The sequence below is a fragment of the Pomacea canaliculata genome, linkage group LG4 (genome assembly GCF_003073045.1).
Source record: "Pomacea canaliculata isolate SZHN2017 linkage group LG4, ASM307304v1, whole genome shotgun sequence".
Classification (NCBI taxonomy): Eukaryota; Metazoa; Mollusca; class Gastropoda; order Architaenioglossa; family Ampullariidae; genus Pomacea; species Pomacea canaliculata.
Window position 1 is genome coordinate 5865398 of NC_037593.1, and position 19565 is coordinate 5884962.

Genomic DNA, 19565 nt, shown 5'->3' on the forward strand with positions numbered 1-19565 from the left:
CAGAATTTGGAACTTTTGAAACAGGACAGAATCACTTGTAGTCCAAACTTAAATTCTGACAAAAATTGAGTCAACATGAAAAACAAATTGATGACACACAGTTCAAAATCTAATCAAACATTTATTTTTTTTATAAATGAAAGAAAACATTAAACAATAACAAAACAATCTTTCAGGTCATAGTAACGCAACAAGGGAGTAAAATGAGTAGAACAAGCTGATGATCACATTTAACTGAGAGATCTTACTGTTGGAAATCTTAATAGCATGAACACAAAAATAGCGATGAACACATCTTTAAAATGACACGAAACCCGAAATATAAGTGAAACATGGGAATTCTATAGACAATAATTCTTTCTCCAAAATAATTTATACAAAAAGACCCAAAAGTGTATTTATAGTATTATATACACAGTTTAACAACTGCATAACACAAACAGCTATAATTTTTAATAACCTATTAAAAAAAACCTTTAAGTAAAATATCATTCTTAGAATCCAACAGACAAAAATGAAAGCTATATATGTGCACTTGCACATTAAATGCTGAATGTCTTTCTCATCTTGTGAAAATATGTGTCTCCTGCTCACAAGCACCAAGTCTCAAAAAACATTTTAAACAGTAAAATCACTTTTCAGTGACAATAAACCAGTCAAATGCTGCTGAGTGCGGCAAATTGCACTTTCAGCCACAGAAAAACAAGCGTTTGTTCAACATGATAAACACTAACAAAAAAATAATAAAAATAAAACCCAACATCCAACAAGCCATAATTGTGCTTTAGTCAGTTTCTTGGGTTGGAAAAAGTGAAAAACACAATGTGCTTAAAGTGCCCATGTAAGGCTCAAATACTTTGGACAAGAAATATCATATCATATATTCAGCATCATAAGCATTGCTCAATACAACAAAATATTCCAAAATAAAACTGAAAATAATTGTAAAATACACTTCAATGCACCCAAATAAATAAATGATACACTCTGAGAATATTTCAAACAATTACACTGCAAGGTGAAATACATGAGAAGACTTACTCCACAATTTTGTGCACAGAATTGTTCTTGTTTCTGTTACCTTCAGTAATTCTTGGAGCACGTAAAGCACTAAATATCATCCTATGCTAGTAAAACCAAACAACTGTTTCTCCCATTGATACTTGTATGGTATCATTTTTGTAGAGAATCTCAATATTTACCTTCACTGACAAGGAGCTAAAATGATTATAAAAATATCATTTTAGTAAGAAATTTTATAAGATGATTGGGGATTCCTAAGAGGTATAATAATGAATTTCATGTCACATAATGCCCAATATGGTGTCCATTCCATCCACAGTTCGTTTATGTCACTGACCAGACATAAAACATAACTTTTGTTAGACTGAAAAACAGAATTAGCATAATGTAAAAGGATTAGGTAACACCCACAAACGCACCTTACAACTTCAGAACACCACCATACACCGGGTCAAAGACTGTGAGCACTAAAGAATTTCACAGCAAAATTGTTGCAAAAACAATATACAGATGATGTACAGCTGATACAGAGAATGAACAGATGATATACAGATGAAATGTCTTTAAATACTTGGCAACAGTTTTTACCCTATTTCTTGAAAATTTGTGAATTTTTACAGTTAACATCATACAGAAATTAAACATTGGTGCTTTCCTTCGTTTTCACAACAACAAAAAAAATTAAACATATTTACAGCTGTTGAACTTTAGCAACATTTAAGGTAGTATCGCTTAGTTGATTATTAAAATAAACCTGTACACATAAAAATCTTTTTTCACTTTCTTCAACTGTAAAATTTACACAATATTTTTAAAGATTAAAAAAATAGAAGCAATCATTTAAAAAAATTTCACGTAAAGCCTCGTCAATGCAACTTTCTTTCAAGTGGAATGTGGCGCCATGACACATGAGAAAGGATTTAATGGAGGATTGTTGGAGAGGAAGAAAAACAAAAATCTCTGAACATATGCTGTTGCCTGCTCTCAACATTTCGCAAGATTCTGCAACTGCTTACAACATATATAAACTGAAGGGAATATTTTGATTCTTAGGGTCTTTGAAATGAATAAAACTATTTTCACATGAATAAAAAACCATGTAAGAAATGGAGCATATTGTTAAATCTTGCTACGCAGTGCTCTTCCCCTGAAACAAATTACTTGAGCAGGTAAAATATCTATCCCTCCCTCCTCCTGCCCACCAAAGAAAAACCCAAACAACTAAAGCCCAGGATTTGAGTGCATGAGTTTTATTTCTGTGCTAGTTATCTATAAACTTACATGTCAGCAACATTTTTGCCAGGTGAAAGCAGAACTGCTGAGTTACCCTGAAAAACTCTACCATAAATATATTAACACATCCATGTCACCATATTGAAGACTACAGCTATAAATTCAACAGCCATTAAATTGTTAAAATACTAAGCATAATCTTCAACCTAATTAGTAACCAGAACCAGATATCCATCAAAGCCTTTTTGAGATACAGAATAAGAATCCTATGCATAACTATAAGAAACCAACAAAGTGCTTAAAAAAAACCCACAAAATACTACAGTTGAAAAATGTTTTCTATTCGGTTCAACCTATGCAGCACCCACTCTAAAATAATCTTGATAAAAGTTTTCTTTTCCTTGGCTGACACAAAAGACTGCTGTTATTCTTTAGCTTACAAAAATTTAAGCTCTTACAGCAGCGATAAAATGTTCTCTATCAAAATAGAAATTCTGTAGCAATTCAGCATCACTTCTCTAGCATTCCAGGTGTCATGTTCACCAAATTAAATGAGTTGCTGTTCTCAGAATTAGCTGGAAGAACACATCGCTGCATGTTGAGTTAGTGTAGCCATCAGTTCCTCAATTGAAGGCATGTACGGAAATGCTGTCTGTGATAAACCTTTTAAGTCTTTAAATGATGATGTTTTAACAATGTTTGCCATTTCACACAGTGTTTTCCATTTTCTGTCAATTGTATGCACTAGAAATGACTAGTGCTAGTGTGAAAAAGCAGAAACATCGGAAGAAATGCCTGTGCTTTCATAGTTCTTCCAGCCTGGATATTTTTTGTCAAGATATGCAGCAAGCATGGTTGGGAAATCTGTCATAACCCCTGTTACTCCAAGTCGAAACGCGCGATCAAATTCTTCTTCATTGTTCAGTACCCATATATATGTCTGGGGAGAAAGAACAGAAATGCGAGGCTATAATATACGTTAATAAAGCGATCATCAGAATAGAATAAAATTTCTGAATATGTGAAAGTCATTATGCCTAGGAACTGGTTGCAAAAACAAAATCCGAGCCAACCCCTTGCAGTTTATGCCCATACAATCCAAAACTCCACATTTATCTTTAAAGATCTAAATTAAGTGATGATGAGGTATGGCTTTATCACTGATGAGTAAATGAATCATCACGAGCACAGATATCTACAACAGTGGATGTGCTGCTTAAACAAAGTCAACAAAGGAAATGTATTGCTAAAGAGAGGGCGCAAAGAAATTTTCTCTTTTTGCAAACATTTCTACACTTAGCAACTACACTAGATCTTGAACAAAGCAGTGAATCATATAAACAGATAAGAAAAATACAAAAATCTAAATAATAGAAAGGGATACAAAGTCAATAAAAATCATTCAAAAATATTAACTTTATACCTGTATTCCTCGCTTCTCAAGGTGTTTTATAAGAGCAGGTCTCATCAGTAGACTGTAAAAGAAATGTCACATTTTCACAGCCATATTTTTTAATTAAGTGGTCATAAAGATGGAAGCAAATACATTAGCGGTGGAAACAAAATTAAATAACTGAAAATATTACCCATTAATTTGAAGAAAAAGGAGAAAAGCTTTTGGAAATGTATTTTATGAAAATCTGTCTTACATATCCATCAATTTGAAAAGCAGGATCTGTGATCTTGAGAACTCTCTCTTGAAGTTTCGTTTGCTGCAAAAACATATGAGCAGAAATTTTAGAAGTTAATAATGATCATGCTATCATACAATACTGATATTATTCTTTAGCAAAAGAAAAACCCAGCTTTCAACTCTCTCTCAAATCAACATAATCTAAACAAAGATACCTTTAAGTTCTCTACCCTCCCCCAATTCTTCTTGTGAAAGTATCAATAATCATACAAACGAACATAATCATTTAAATTTAAATGTTCTAGTGGTCATTTGTAACCTTGGCATTCATAACATAGATAAAATATTGACATTTTTGACAATCCCTCTCCATTTGGACTATTCAAATCGTGTTACCTAGAAACTATGCAAGCCATGCATAACATTCTGTTCTGCACCTTTCCTCTACCTGAACCACTTACTCGAGAACAATGGTGGGCATAATGACTTCTAGCAGCGACTCCTTGATTGGAACAAAGGGAAGTAATCCTGTGTAGAACAGGATGAGAAGCTCAACAACACGACGCAGTGAGAAAATCAGGGGTATGTTAGGATTCTGTGAACAGAAGCATGCAAGGGAAATCATGCTTTACATGCTATGAGTGTGTAACTTTAAAGAAACTGACAGCATGAGCACTCTTTATATAACAACACCGTCTGAATTTCACCGTCCAAATAGGGCACCAAATGCTTTAAGCAGAAACAAGTCCATGCATAAAATGGAATAAAATTAATTTTGATCAGTATTTAATCATTTAATCTGAAATGCACACACATCTGACAGCACTGAAACACCCTATTCTTTTTTATTTGAACCAGTGAGCGCACATCATTCATGTGTCTAATACTTACTGTTTTATATAATTTTTCTACAACTGCAGAACTATGGTTTCCCCAGGCTGTGATATGCTCCCTCTTAAATTCTTGTATCAAGGCATTCACCTGAAATTGTCACACAAACAGTCACAGCTTAATGCAGCTGTATCTATGCATGCAAGTACCAGTGTACAATAATAACTGAATTTCTAGAGCGTATTGTCCCATGTAAAGGTGACCTCAACATGAAGTGAATGACAGACTACAAATGAGCCAACAGTTTATAATAAAGAAACAATAAAGAAACACAAGCATAACAAACAGATGGTATTTTGACAAAGTTCAGTGTATGTATGAAGAAGAGTTTGTCAGGAGAATGTTGTGTGTGTTTGCATGTACATATATACGAGTGCAAAAAGGTGTGGTATGCAAATATATGTAGGTTAACAAAAGGCTAAATGTTTGGATTGCTCTCTTACATGTACTCATATTTAGAATTATTACTGTCTTCTGCACAGTTCAACATTAGTCTGTGCATAAACCCTGTTAAATATCGAAGAATTACTTAATGATTCTTTGCTCTTCCAAACAGTTAACAGAAAAAAATTCAATTTATATGACTGGCTGGTTGAAAGTGCTTCCACCTAGAGATGATTTAGCTCTGAGAGGAGGTTGGGGAGAGGGAAGGAACTTCAGTACCCAGAGAAATCACAAAATGTAAAGCCCTACAAACAGGTGACCACACAGATGAGATCTGAACCAGGACCTCTCATTGTAGTGATGGCAAAAATGTTTTAACCATTACACTAATTAAAATTATATCCACACTTGTTTTGGCCTTGACAAACCAACACTCAAGGACAAGAAAATGTAAACAGGTAAAGGAGAGATTCATAAAACATTGATCACCTCTTGAATCAACTTGTCATCATTTACTTTGACATCAACATTTATTGGCATTAGTGGAAAAGCTGCAAACACATCCCTTAATAGTGGAATCTGTCTGTCTTCCCCACTCACTTGATGATCTGCATGAAAATTTAAAATGGTAAATGTATAAGTAAAAATTCAGGTTAAGGAGACATCCATAATAAGACAAAAAAATAATGGCACCACACTCTGCATGCTCAGTAAGCACATTACACATGGCGTTATTTGTGACTGTTTTACACAATGAATCAATGCCTTGACAAAGAACTGAACAATTATGGGTTTTCAATAGATAAAATCCCCCCAAAAAAACACAAAAATACAACTTTATTATAGAATTTTAAAAAATACACTTACAATTATTAAAATCAAGCTCAAGTGTGTATTTCAGCAATGGAAGATGCTGAAACAAATGAAAATTAAATGCTGTACAAATGACAGTATATAGGTGAAAAAATGGCAGAATCTTTTCTCTTGGGTAAGGTCAATCTCATATATTTGTCAAAGAAAAACTGTCTGAAGCTTTGCAATCTTTATATAGTGTTTTGAACTACATTGCGTTGGCCAGTAACTATTTTGGTCCTTTTTTATTTTTTTTTTGGGGGGGAGGGGGGGGTCCAATTTAGATATCAAATAACCTGTGTAGAATAATTGTTGAGCACCGAAAGCATAACATTTATTAAAAAAAGCCAGTCCTTCCACATGTTGTACTGTACAGTATTCAAAGACTTCTTCATCCAGAGTACTACCTTTTAAGATGATAACAATCAACTCCTCTGGACCTTTGTCCGTTCTTTCCTGTTCTCTGTATGAATATGCTTAATCGTTATTTACAAATGATCCTAGTTTTCAACAAATAATATCTACTTGCATGTCTATGTGTATGTGTATGCGCACAAGCAAAGATGCCTAGATGTTTGAATGAGACACCATAAAGAAGTGGAAACATTCTTATTCTTTTTCCAAATTTTCCCATATGCTAGATTTTACAAACATATTCTCTGACATAAATGATCAGAATGTCAAATAACACACACCTAATTTTCTAAGTCTTGCCTTTTAAATAAAATAAAAATTTGGCTTTTTTAATCCATTCAGTAAATTGCAGAGAACAGCCCAAACCTGAGAAAGATAACAAGAGTTGGCCAGATGCCCCTTTGGCCAATCAGGTCTAAGTGATAAAATGATGATTTATAAAGAACAAAATTACTTACTTCATACTTTGTTTCTGCAACTGCTATGTCTTCACCACATGTACGAGAAAGTTTGACATCGTGTGACACTACAACTTGTCCATCAGCTGTTAGGTGACAGTCTAGCTCTAGCATTTGGGTGCCAATCTTAGCTGCACTGTTAAAAAAAAAAATCTAAAAAATATTAACATCTTGCGCAGTTAGTGCACACACATTCTCTCATCCAGTTAAGGTTTTCTGACAACCTCGTCCAAGAAAGGCATCAATGAATATACAAGTAAAATATAACAAAAATTTTGACGGCCATTAATATAAACAAAAGCAATGAGAATACCACCAATAAGAAACTTACTGACCATAAGGCTACCTTAGAGGTCCTCATTTTCAGTCCACTGCATGCTACAGACTAAGAGGTTTCCTGGGACTATTGTCAAGACTAAGGCATGCTCTGAGGCAGATAGTTACCTCTGTTTCTTAGCTACATTTCATGTGGGTACAGACAGCTAAATGATAAATTTACTTACTGTTTAAAAGCAGTCATTGTATTTTCCAAGTTTTCTGCAGCACCTTTTTGGGACAGAAATATAAAATAACTTGTAAAACAGTAGAAGCATAAGCATGGTCATTGAAACACTGACATCAATGATCTAGGATTCATGTTGTACGATTTCAAACAAGTGTACAGCAAGAAAGAGCTGAGCGAAGTCAAGAGGATTGGATGACAGAGAAAGCCTGTGTTGCCAAATGGTGCATACTATGCCACAAATGAGGGTCAGTTTGTTTTTCATCAGGAAAGAGTGTGAAACATAGTGGCCTTTTTCTTAACTAGCGCACAGCTAAGTTTCAGATATGACTGTAATGACATGACTCATCTGAAACCTAAAATGAGAGTAGAAATGATTTAGCACCAGGATTATTGTTTAAACCAAATTTGCCATTTCTCTTGCCTTTTTCTTTCTAAATCACTTTAACTGAGATCAATCACTTTCCAAGAAAAATGAAGCTAGATATGGTTTCACAAATAAGATATTCAACTAAAACTAAATCACTGAAAGTGTGACATCACATTGCCCTTCTTACAAATTACTCACTAGTCATTAAATGGTAGGTAGTTTAGGTTTCTCAATCATTCAATTCTCTTCTCTCTCTCCCTCACACACATATACACACAAACACAATGTTAGAGATGTGCTAATAATGCTGTGTATGTGCCATTTCTGTGTAAAGACTCAAAAAGTCTACAACATAATGTAATCACGAGTAGACACTAGTCACAAGTCTACTGATGAGTCAGTGATAGTCGTGTTTTTCGGGGAATTTCTCACACTGACACTTAATTACATTGTACGTGGTACACTAGAAAACTTTAATTTCAATCTACATCATGAAATAAATCAAAAAATAATAAGTACGTTACCAGACTTACCAAAAAGCTCAATCAATGCAAAATACATACGATTAATGTTAATATCATCTTTATGTTTAAATCAAGTCAAAGCCATTGATGACTGTTATGCATGAAATATAATTATCGGCATTCACATTTGCATTTTTCTATTTTCAAACAAGAAAAAAATAAACGAATAAATGCTGATAGATCGAGTCACTCGATCTCCTCGAACAAACTATACCAAAAAACAAAACAAAGCCAAGAAATCTGACAAATCATCAACTATATGAACGTGCAAGTCACGATTCTACCAACGATCCATAATGAAAAGCTCATTTAAAACTAAAATATATTATATATACTTTATGCTAATGCTTACCTCCTCTGTGGCTGATGTGCTTGGGTCTGAAAGCCAGCACCTTTCTTTTGTGGATGAGATTGGGATATTTGAGGAGAATGAATGATGTTATAACATAGCCCGCTACCATCGCTACAAACACCATTGTCGCCACCAGTGTGTATGTTTCCATCTGCTTTCCCGGAGATTCTCGAACGGTAACGTGACTAACACAGCACAGTCTCTTACACGGAGCTTCCACGGGAAGAGGGTCTGTGTAGTGACATTGTCTGAGTGCTGGGGGTCAAAAACCAGTGATCACATGGTCGACATGTGATATGTATATGTCGCAAAATATCGTCTGCTTCTCGCAGGCAATTGTCCATTCCATGTTTGATTACTTGTGAAGGGTATTAATTAGCATTAGTGTCTAGTTCTTTGTGCTTAGAATAGAAGATTGGGCTATGTAGATGCTTTATCTTCTTCTGTATTTATGATTATTTCAAAATATACATAAATGTTCATTAGCTGCACTTATTACTGTTGTTTGTCAATACCCATTCCAACTAACCCCAATTCTCGGAGACAGAGTCACATATGAAGGTAGCTGATGACCCAAAGCTGATTGAATACACTCTATTTAGACTCATACCGTGTGACATTTAGAAAGATTTACACGTCGGTGTACATAATATAGGATTTTGGAAGATACATCGAAGTATATATAACGTTTTCCCGCCACTTATGTAAGCAGTTCTTCCTGGCATATGTGAGGAAACACGAGAGTCTGTGCGACTTCTAACATCTTTGACGAAGAGTACGGGAATATGTGTCATCTTCTATTTACATTTTGTATTTTCCTAGTACACCACTGGAACCAAGTGTCGTAACAGGATTGCGCAACCGGAAATGGCACCACCACCAGCTTGCTTTACCCGGTTTCGTAGTTAGGCACATGCAGTTCGAGCACGGGGATCACAGAAAAAGAAAAAATATATATATTGTTGGAGCATCCAAATAATGGAGACGCTTCAAACGCAAGACGTTAATGATGATTACTCTTTCAGCGACGACGAGAATCACCCGCAGGATGAAGCGTGGGGCAGGCTGTTCCCACTTGGAGAGAGTTTTATCGCTGTTGGTGAGCTTGTATCCGAAGTTTAAAAACTTGCTTATCACAGTTTTATGATAACATTTTTTTGTTGTTGTTGCTTTGACACCGTTGAAGGTTGCACTAATGCTGATCTAGGCATTGTTTGATCTCGGAGTGGGAAAGATAAGGCAACAATTTGTGAGCTTAATGAAAACGTCCTAATCGCATAGGCAATTTTTTTCGAACAAGGTTTCCTAAGAGACTCCACACAACAGATCAGTAATGCATTTCCTAAGATAATATAAAGTTGATGAAAGCTTAATGGCTGAGGTTAATATTTGAGGTTTGCACGCTTGTAGGCGCTTGCATTTGATGACAAGTTTTATAATGATTTTCTAGTTAGGACGAGTAAAGTGTCGTTATGTGTTTGATAAACCTTTTTTTTTTTTGTAAAATTGTCATCCCACTAAATCATTTTGTTAAGAAAAGCAACAAACTTATCGAGAAATTCAGTTGTTAAATATATGTACATGTTCGCTATTTGTTTCAGACCTCGTCAAAGACGACTACACATTTGGCAGGGGAGATGACTGTGATATATCATTTAGCAGCACAGGAAAACGTCTGCAGTTCTTCCAGGCCTGCAGCAAAATACATTTCAAGCTTATTCGAGTAAGCATAGAGCAATTAGTCCATAATATCGTTATCAATTTTATCATTTGTCTATTTCAGTTACCAATCTGTGTTTCTCTTTGTGGATTTGTTTTTCTTGCAGCATGCGTGTGTTTTGATAGTAATGTTTTTCACAGTAGCATTGTCTTCAGACACAGACTAGTTTTTATTTTTATTTTTCTCTCTTCTTGAGTTCTTGAATATGTTGATGAAAACTGCATATATTATTTCACTTTAGAAAATCTATTTTAAATCTATTCTCTTTATATAATCTTTGCATGTTTCACATCATATTTTGTAGCTGGGATCTTGTCAGCCATGGCAACGTAATGCTTCAGCATCACAAATGATGCATGATGATCAAACCAAACTTTTAAAAAATATTCTTTGACTGATTTGATTCCTCCTCTTTGCTTTTATCATAAGATAGGCAGTCCAGTGGTTCAACGGTTAGCATCTGTGGCCAGTACAGTGAAGATTATCTGTCCTGGTTTTAAGTATTTGTTGAGGCATGCTGTTTTGGGGTTTTTTTGCTTGTTTGGTTGGTTTTTTTGGCATCTGGTACCTGTTTAGAGGGTTGACTGCTTTGCTGTAATGTCGCATCAGTCGCTGGCTCGGTGTAAGACAGATTTCTCTCCCGTTTCCCCTTAAACTAAATCTGTTTGTATCCCACACTTTCTTTTTAATTTACTAATTTAGTTTTTGTTTGATCTCCAGAAAAACACAAGTACAGGGATGCATGTCTTTCTTGAAGACACTAGCAGCAATGGTACATTTGTAAATGGAGAGAAAGTAGGTATGTGAAAAAGAAGATAGTCAATTTAAGCTGGACAGGTTCTTTCTTCTTGTATCATTCAGATGAAAGCACATTTCTCTTACAAATTACAAGTTTTGCAAACTGTTTTAAGTGAATGATTAGCATATGTAGACTCAATATAAGTAACTGGATTTATAAAGAGTGAGTTATGCATCAGCAAGAGGACCCATGAAGCAGTATTTTATTAGTTCTTAGAGAAAAGGAAAAGAAACCATCAAGAGTAAAGGTTTCCAAGATTAATGAAGTCCATTTAGAGGATAGTTGAAGGGTTATTGTTATCAATGATTGTGAATATGGTTAATTGACTAGCAGGCCCATTCTTAGCCCCCGCGGATCTTGCGGCATAGCCCTCAACACCATGGTTTTAATCAAAAGCATGGGGCCCCTGACGACTATCAAAAGCGCGGGGCCCTTGACAGATGCCTCGTCTGCCTGCCCTTAAGCACAACCCTGTTGACTAGTTTGCCTGCTCATCTGCCTGCCCCTAAGCACAGCCCTGTTGACTAGTTCACCTGCTCATCGTCTTCTGCAGATTTATGGCACTCTCCATCCTTACAATATTTCCTTTATTCCTTTTTTTGTCTTCTGTGTTTGTCTTTTATTATCTGTCTGCATATATGTTTCTCCTTCTGCCCATCGTATTCTGCATGTGTCTCCTACTTGTCTTAAGCACCGAGAGATGCTCACCTGTGAGCAAGATTAGGTACTTTATAAATATATCTATTATCATTATCATCGTACTGAAGTTTCTTTTAAGAGAGGTAGTAACTTTGGTAGCTCCAACAGGTGTTACAAGGTATTGACCATCTTACGTGATGACTCCAGAAAGAGGAACAAACTAACTGATAGTCAGGTTAAAGTGAGTTTTGGTGCTGTCAGTACAAAACCATTCTTATTCTCTGGTCATTCAGTATTTCTTATCATACACTATCTTAGTGATTACTGTTAATTTTGTGATGGGTTATTTTTTGTGTGTGTATTTGTGTTGTGAATAAGTTTTTTTTCTTTTGAATGTGTGTGTTGGTTTTTTTTTTTTTTTTTTTTTTTTTATTGCTCTGAATCTTTTCTTATGGAGAAATTTGGTTAGGGAATTTGAAACATAAAGCTGTTACCAAACAAAATGCTGTAAAGAGTAGTGCTACATTAGAGAAAAAGATTGCATAGTTGAAAAGTGAATGTCAGTTCAGAAATGTTGTGTTGTCCACTGAGAACATGTAAACCATAGAAAATGTAGGGTAGGAATGTTTCAACAATTATATTGTATTTTTAACTTATCTCACCTTTTAAAATGAACAGGAAAGGGAAACAGACAAGTCTTGGGCAACAATGATGAAATAGCTCTTGCCATGAAAAAGAATAAAGGTGAGAGCCCAACGAGGCTTTGGTAATAAATAGCATGGTGTCATGCAAGCAATTTAAAGATTTCTGTTTAGTCACCGAAATGGGATGCACAGATTGATAAAGTAATTTATTTTTCAGTTTTACAGAACATATGCTGAACATCAGAAGAGACTAAGCATTGAACACTTTTAATAATTTTGCAGTTCTTCTTACAGCAATCACCTCATTATCATCAGTCTGTAATGCTAGCTATTTGATCGATTTTGTAATGACAAGAAATTTCATTTTTAAATGATAAAAGTAACCCTAAAAATAGGGTGAGGGATTTTGTTCATCATGCCAATTTGGTTTTAGAATGGTGACTAGAGTATTGGCTTGTGGATGTTTCAGCGATAAAAGTGAATGACTGCTAAAATTGTAGACTTCTGTGATTTTTCCAAAGAAAGAATTTTTTTTTTATTGATTTTTGAAGCTAGAAAATTATTATGTCTATTATGTTATTCCATTTTTGGAATTAAAATGATTATTCCATTTTTTTATATTTAAAATACATTTTGCAGTAAATCAGCATGTTACTTTAAAAGAAAGCCCTGTAACTTAGATCTAGTGAACCTTTGTCATTATTTCAGCATACGTATTTATGGACCTTACTTCAGGGGAAGATGTAGATCTCCCAAAAGAACTAAAAGAAAAGTACACGTTAACAAAGGTCCTTGGAAGGTATGTTGCATACTGTTTAGCTTTGTAACGTAAAATCTGAGGAAAAGGTGTTTTAAAAATAGCATTTATGTTGTTGCTGTAATATTGGGTGGCAGAAACAACATGTGAAACATCATCCCTTCTACCACAACATCATCATAATAATAATAAAGTTAATTTATATTTCGCTTTACCCTACTATCTAAGGCTAGCACAAATTACTTTGCAAAGAAAAAATATGAGCACAGACAAAATAATAAGAAGAATCCTGTTGTTGCATTCATTTATCAAAGACCTTTTATGTCTGTTGAGGTATTTCGTGCACAGTGGTTCTGAATTTATGATAGCATAGCTGATTTTCTTTTTGTTAAGCAGTATGGTGCATGACTGTAATAGTGTGGCAGACTTTTCTGCCTGTTGAGCCATATCATGCATGATGGTTGTGATTTTTGTTTTGTTTTGTTTTTTTTAGCTGGTAATATATCTGAGTTTTCTGTCTAGAGGGGCTTGTGGTGAGGTGAGGCTGGCCTTTGTCAAAGGAACATGTGATAAACTGGCTTGTAAGATCATCTCCAAAAAGAAGTTTTCTATTGGAGGAAACTCACAGATTGTGAGTAAAACATTTTCTGACAATGAGTTTTCAGAAATTTATTGGAGTAGTTTCAGCCAAATTTAAGCACAAATAATTAATTAAAAATGTAATCATTATAGTATTTTTTAAATTTTTGCTTGTATTCTCTGCTATTCTTTGCTTTTTTTTTTTAATGAAGGGACAGTTTAAATAATTTATCCATTTTTCATGATTGCCAGTTAATATTCACAGCTTCATTTTACTCATGATCAAAACATCTCTGTTATACACTTAAAATGACACGTTTGTGATTAAATGTATCTCTTGTTTTATTAGCCAACTGTTAATAGACCATTGATTTTTGTTTAGAATATGACCTCAAAGGTCATGGAGGAAGTGAAAATTTTGAAAAGCTTGAAGCACGTAAGTGTTTGAAGAAAAAGGCTTGATTGCAGATTTTTGGTTTGCTGTCTAATCTCATCTCTTGTCTGTCTTTCATTTCCTGTCTTAGTGGAGCTTTTTGTAATGAATGCAATGCAAAATGAAGGTTGAATGGTATATCAAGAACTATGATGTAATCATCCAGCTTCGTGCAGATAGCTAGGATTTGGCCTGCCTGGCTGGCCAAGTACAAACACCCAGCACCCTTGCCTGATCAGCTTTGTATACCATCAGTGATGGACTTAAAATTTCTTAAAATGAAGCAAGACCATTATCATCATTCATGTACCTTACATTCCTTATCTAATTTCTGCAGTTAGAAGTTCAAACTATAAAATAATCTAAGGCTACAGCAGAAATCCACGAAATTAGTTTTCTTAAAATAAGTAAGCTGTTCTTACCAACAGAATATTTGTAGACTGCTTCACTCTTGTCCTGTGCAGTGATTAAATAGTTTTTTATTGTCTTCTTGTGTGTTTCAGCCATGTATTATTAGCATTGAAGATGTGATTGATACCCCAGACATTTTATACATACTACTGGAGCTGTAAGTTCTGTTTGTTTTCAGGCTTCTGTGATGAATTATTTTGTAATCATATCTTTCCTCACAAGGAGTTCATTTGGCTTCAGTTACTATTTTTGCAACATTTTCAGTTATACTAAGAAAATTATTAATGTTAGATCTAGTTGATTAGTACCTGAGAAAGGATGTCTTGTTTTTAACAGAAAACTTTCATTTGTTTCCCCATTGCTTAGTTCCCAAATCAAGGATATCCATAGATGATCATAATTTTTATCTTATGTTGTACAAGCTATTGAAAAGTAATTAAAAGTTTTGGTGCTTTTGAATTTTTTTTTCCAGAGTGGAAGGAGGAGAGCTTTTTGACAAGGTGATCAGCATTGAAAAATATCCAGAGCCAACAGCAAAACTTCTCTTCTATCAGATGGCATGCGCATGCAAGGTATGAGGTGTGAGATATAATTTGGCACTTGGGCTGGATAATCCATAACCAGTGGCTTTTGCAATGCCTCTTTCACGTTTGAAGAATATTGTTCATGGTCTTAAATTATTAACAGGTTTAAAATGTATTGTTATGGTCCCAAACAAAAATGATTGTAGACATTCAGGTTGATAAAAGGCATTTAATTAATATGGCAGGATCTGAATTTTTTTTTTCTTTACATTAAGTTGGTTTGTTTTGGTTTTATTTTGTGGGGAGGGGAGCATGGTTTCATTGGTTTTACATCTGGCTTTTGAATACACATGTAATCTATGTGCTTAAGATTTGATATAAAGATGTTGTCAAATTAAATCTTATACAATTTGGTAAATTACTGTTTATATTCAGCCTAATATTCATAGGAAAAAACATTTGTGAATTTTTCTGATTTACCCATTCACCATGAAGAAATATGGGGATTTTTTTAGGTCTTTATCTTTTCTCTTCTTTGACAGTATCTACATGATCAGGGCATCACACACAGAGATTTAAAGGTAAAAAAGCTTCTTTTTTTTAAGTTGGAAAGGTTGATTTTGACATATGTGTGTGTCAGAGAGAGAGGGGCTGAGAAATAAAGCATATTTCCATTAATCCTTCCTAATGTTTAGGGTTAGTGTTCGATGCCCTTACATTAAAATTTTTCATTTCAGCCAGAAAACATCTTGTTGGCAACTGATTCTGAAGAAACGCTTATCAAGGTTGGGTCACACATAATTTTTTATCAGTTTTTGTTGTTGTTGTTTTTTGTTTTGTTTTTTTTCAGATTCTGTAAAACTCATTTAACCATCTTTTCTTTCTTCACTAACTTGAATGAGTTGCATAGCTTTAATTATGCACTAGCACTTGGGCAAAACGAGTGTGAAGAAGGGATATATTTAACCTCACTTGCTGTACTGTGATGAGGTGCTTAGCAAATGGTACTGTAAAATATTACAACCTCTAAATTTCATCATATTGTAGCAACACCTCAACACAATTTTTGATGTGCAGTTAATATTTTCACTAACACACTCGTGTCATAAATACATTTTCTTTGAAGGTTACAGACTTTGGTTTGTCAAAGTTTGTGGATGCTGGCTCTATGATGAAAACGTTTTGTGGTACGCCTACCTACCTGGCACCAGAGATATTGGTAACAGCAGGTAGTGGAGCCTATACAAAAGCCATTGACTGCTGGAGCTTGGGTGTTGTCCTTTTTATCCTGTAGGTGCATAAGTGTTTGAGACAAGTATTTGCTTCAGAATATTTTATGCAACAGTATTTCCATTTACAATGGGTTTTTTTCTGGCATTCACAAAGTTAATCTGTTCCAAATGGCTTACACTTGAAAAGATCTAAGTACTCTTAAAACAAAGTTTTAAGTATAAACTGTTTAAAAATGATCTTGCAAGTTTTTCATACCTTAAAAAACTGTTTCTACTCGCTGGCCTGTGTACATAACCTTGAACTGTTGACCTGCTGCACTGTTGATCACATTAACCACTACTAGGCTGTATTAATTAAAGCAGCATTACACGTTTTGAACCTCTGGAGAATAACTGCTATATTCCACTGTTTAGCGAATAATTATTTCCCCCTCCCACTACTTTTATCTTCTCTGTCTCCTAATGTTATGATATTATTGACTGTATTTTGAATCTGTAAATAAGGCTCCATAGTGGTAAAATGGGATTCTACATCGAAATTTCACATGGATGTGTTTAAAAGAACTTTCTGTTGACAGATTATCTGGATACCCACCATTTTCAGATGAACGCAAAGACATGGACTTACCTAAGCAAATCATGGGAGGACACTACACTTTCCCAGCGCAGTACTGGAAGGATATATCAGAAGATGGTAATTTTGTTATTTCTAGAACTTTCATGGCTCAATTTTTCTGTTCTTTGTTTTCCAGTGTCATCACTGAACTTCAATCAGTTCAACATTCTGATTGCAACATAAACAAACATCATTTGTTTTGATATCTTTGTACAGTTATGGCCACTAGACTGCAACATTAAACATGATGCTTTCTCAACATTATCAGTTAACTGTTTTTAATTGTTTAAGGCAACCATTATGTAAAAGATTCCTTAATATAAAAAAAACAATTCCAGTTAAACATGTTTTCATGTATTATGAATGACAAACAGCTATCTGTCTAACGCAATTAGGTTTTGCTTGCAGCCATTGACTTGATCAAAAAGCTGTTGACAGTTGACCCAAAGAAGAGAATAACACTCACAGATGCCCTTGGTCACCCTTGGCTAAAGGTAACTGGTCTTTATAGATGAGATGCCCTGTCAGAATTATTTTAGATCATTGCTTTGGTTTCAAGACAATCAGTGATCAAAATCAATGTAGATAAAATACACTTTAGCAAGTTATAGCTATTTTAGACCCTAACTTTAGATTCATCATAATCTTTACCCACCCAAAAAATAGGCTAGTTGAAGTGTTAACAATGACTATAACTGTGTGCGTGTATACAGAAGTGTATGTATGCGTATGAACCCATATATTGACTATATGATTATAATCCACACTGTGGTATACATCTTATTGAGATGAATGCATGGTAAGTAAGACATACTATGCTCTGTGTCTGTAGTTGCCTGAAGTTTCTTTATATATATGACAATGTCTTTCTCTCTATATAGGATGAAGAGATGAAAAACAGAGCTAACAAACTGATGTTTCCAGCATCTGATGGCATGGCACCACCAAACATTGTTGTAAGTTGATGATCGTGCCTATTAAAATCACTCTTTTCGAGATATGTTCATTAATTTATTCAGACATCTGTAGTTTTTTTATTAAACAAGTATGTAAATAACAAATATTTATGAGGTAAACTTCTCCTAAGCACCTTGATCTAAGTACTTCTTTATTTTCTTTTGACTAGTCATTGTTTTACTCCAGCCAGGAGCAATGTTATCAAGGGTATTTATATTATATGAGCTTTATCTTGCTTTGTTTTTTGTCAAGTTTGTCTAGCTGGGTTAGGATTAGGACTGAAAGACAATTTGATGATTATTTGTTTTTACAAACATTTTGTTGAAAGTGTGACAAAGTCAGCATTAATGATCCTGTCTGTACAGCCTTGTGGCAAGAAGAGAACACTTGACAGTGTTGAAGACACATCCCCAGAAGCAAAGCGCAAAGTATCCTCGGATACCAGCTCCCCGCCAGAAACACCATAGACGCTGAGGATTTACTCAACTTTAGTCCACCTTTCGATCAATCATTTCATTGTATTTTACCTTCGCCATTTCATCTGCTATTTTCAGGAAGAAAATATGCAATTATATCTAGAATCATTGTCATTTTATATTTTTTGTCCACTTAATGTGTGCCATTCAGTGTGCATTGCTCAGGATAGACACATTAAAAAAAATAATTAAGCTTTATTTGAAAATGTCTGTCAATTCATCTCATCAGTGTATGAAAGTTCTGCTTTTGTACACTGCAAAAGTCAGATAAGTGGTTGAGCATAGTTGAGATTTTTGCAGCCATCAAAAATTCTTGTTCTTGTCACAGTGGGTTTGGTTTGACTGATTTCGCTGTTCTGGATGTAGAAAATCTAGGGCCTTTTCCTTGCATTATTATTTGCAGTTGTTTTCTAATTCATCACAATCTGATGTTGCTTTCTATGAACTTCTGTTAACAATGCCATCAAGCCTGTGTTTCTTCTTATGGACTTTTTTTTTTTACCCCTGACGCTATAACTGTAGCAAAAGTTTATATACAGTCAAATCTCTCTACTATGCCACCCCTCTACTATGCCAATCTCGGTATTATGCCATTTTTGCTCGGTCCCGACTATAAATTCAATGTAAGAAAAAATTTACTATGCCACCCCTACTCTCTCTACTATGCCACTTTTTTGTGACTGTTAAAAGACACAAGTTGTAAAATTCCACGCAGTGCTCGATTATTATACTGTACGGTAGTGTGGGACATAGCAGTTAGTGGCGATGGAACATAGCACGCACACAGGGAGGGTGGAGGCTGGCGATGTGGGGAGTAGTGGTCGCTGGCTGGGTGACATCCACGTGATGGAGGGAAGGTGTGAGGGGGTCGACTAGCGACAGGATGCAGGTGCGCGGATGTGGTTGGGAGGGGTGGAGGATGAAGAGGTGAGGGGGAGAATGAGAGGAGACAGCTAGCGAAGCCGACGATTCTTGAGAGCTTTGGACCAGACTTGGGCAAAGGCCTCCTGTCTCTGACCATCCCGCCCGCCAGTATATATACTATACATACAGTATTGGGTAAAACTGAGTTAACTATATTAGTCCGGCCCTCTAAAACCATCCCAATTTCTCATGCGGCCCCTTGGGAAAATTAATTGCCC

General features: G+C 35.0%; 2 protein-coding genes across 2 annotated transcripts; one reads left to right on the top strand and one right to left on the bottom strand.

Annotated features, from left to right (window-relative positions):
• Positions 1-101: 101 nt before the first annotated feature.
• LOC112561835 (lysophospholipase D GDPD1-like) lies at positions 102-8899 on the bottom strand. The gene is made up of 10 exons (XM_025234605.1): positions 8637-8899; positions 7392-7434; positions 6889-7024; positions 6032-6077; positions 5654-5772; positions 4781-4870; positions 4351-4484; positions 3906-3968; positions 3680-3731; positions 102-3196 (listed from the first exon to the last, which is right to left on the bottom strand). The coding sequence occupies exons 1-10, from the start codon at positions 8785-8787 to the stop codon at positions 3017-3019; spliced, it is 1014 nt and encodes a 337-aa protein (XP_025090390.1). The 5' UTR covers positions 8788-8899; the 3' UTR covers positions 102-3016.
• Positions 8900-9076: 177 nt separating this feature from the next.
• On the top strand, positions 9077-19078 carry LOC112561834 (serine/threonine-protein kinase Chk2-like). Its single transcript, XM_025234604.1, has 16 exons — positions 9077-9735; positions 10238-10359; positions 11077-11155; positions 12473-12538; positions 13147-13237; positions 13718-13826; positions 14157-14210; positions 14711-14775; positions 15091-15190; positions 15685-15723; positions 15880-15927; positions 16269-16432; positions 16953-17068; positions 17399-17484; positions 17872-17946; positions 18313-19078. Exons 1-16 carry the CDS (start codon positions 9615-9617, stop codon positions 18412-18414), a joined length of 1437 nt encoding a protein of 478 aa, XP_025090389.1. The 5' UTR covers positions 9077-9614; the 3' UTR covers positions 18415-19078.
• The last annotated feature ends 487 nt before the right edge of the window (positions 19079-19565 follow it).

Excerpts from the sequence above, each read along its gene's own strand:
- LOC112561834 (XM_025234604.1), top strand. The coding sequence starts at position 9,615 with ATGGAGACGCTTCAAACGCAAGACGTTAATGATGATTACTCTTTCAGC. Across the intron at positions 14,211-14,710 it reads TTTTGAAAAGCTTGAAGCAC|CCATGTATTATTAGCATTGA; the intron begins GTAAGTGTTTGA and ends TGTGTGTTTCAG. Across the intron at positions 15,724-15,879 it reads TCACACACAGAGATTTAAAG|CCAGAAAACATCTTGTTGGC; the intron begins GTAAAAAAGCTT and ends TTTTCATTTCAG.
- LOC112561835 (XM_025234605.1), bottom strand. The coding sequence starts at position 8,787 with ATGGAAACATACACACTGGTGGCGACAATGGTGTTTGTAGCGATGGTA. Across the intron at positions 6,078-6,888 it reads TTGCAGAAACAAAGTATGAA|CATCTTCCATTGCTGAAATA; the intron begins GTAAGTAATTTT and ends CATTTGTTTCAG. Across the intron at positions 4,485-4,780 it reads TAGAAAAATTATATAAAACA|AATCCTAACATACCCCTGAT; the intron begins GTAAGTATTAGA and ends TTCTGTTCACAG.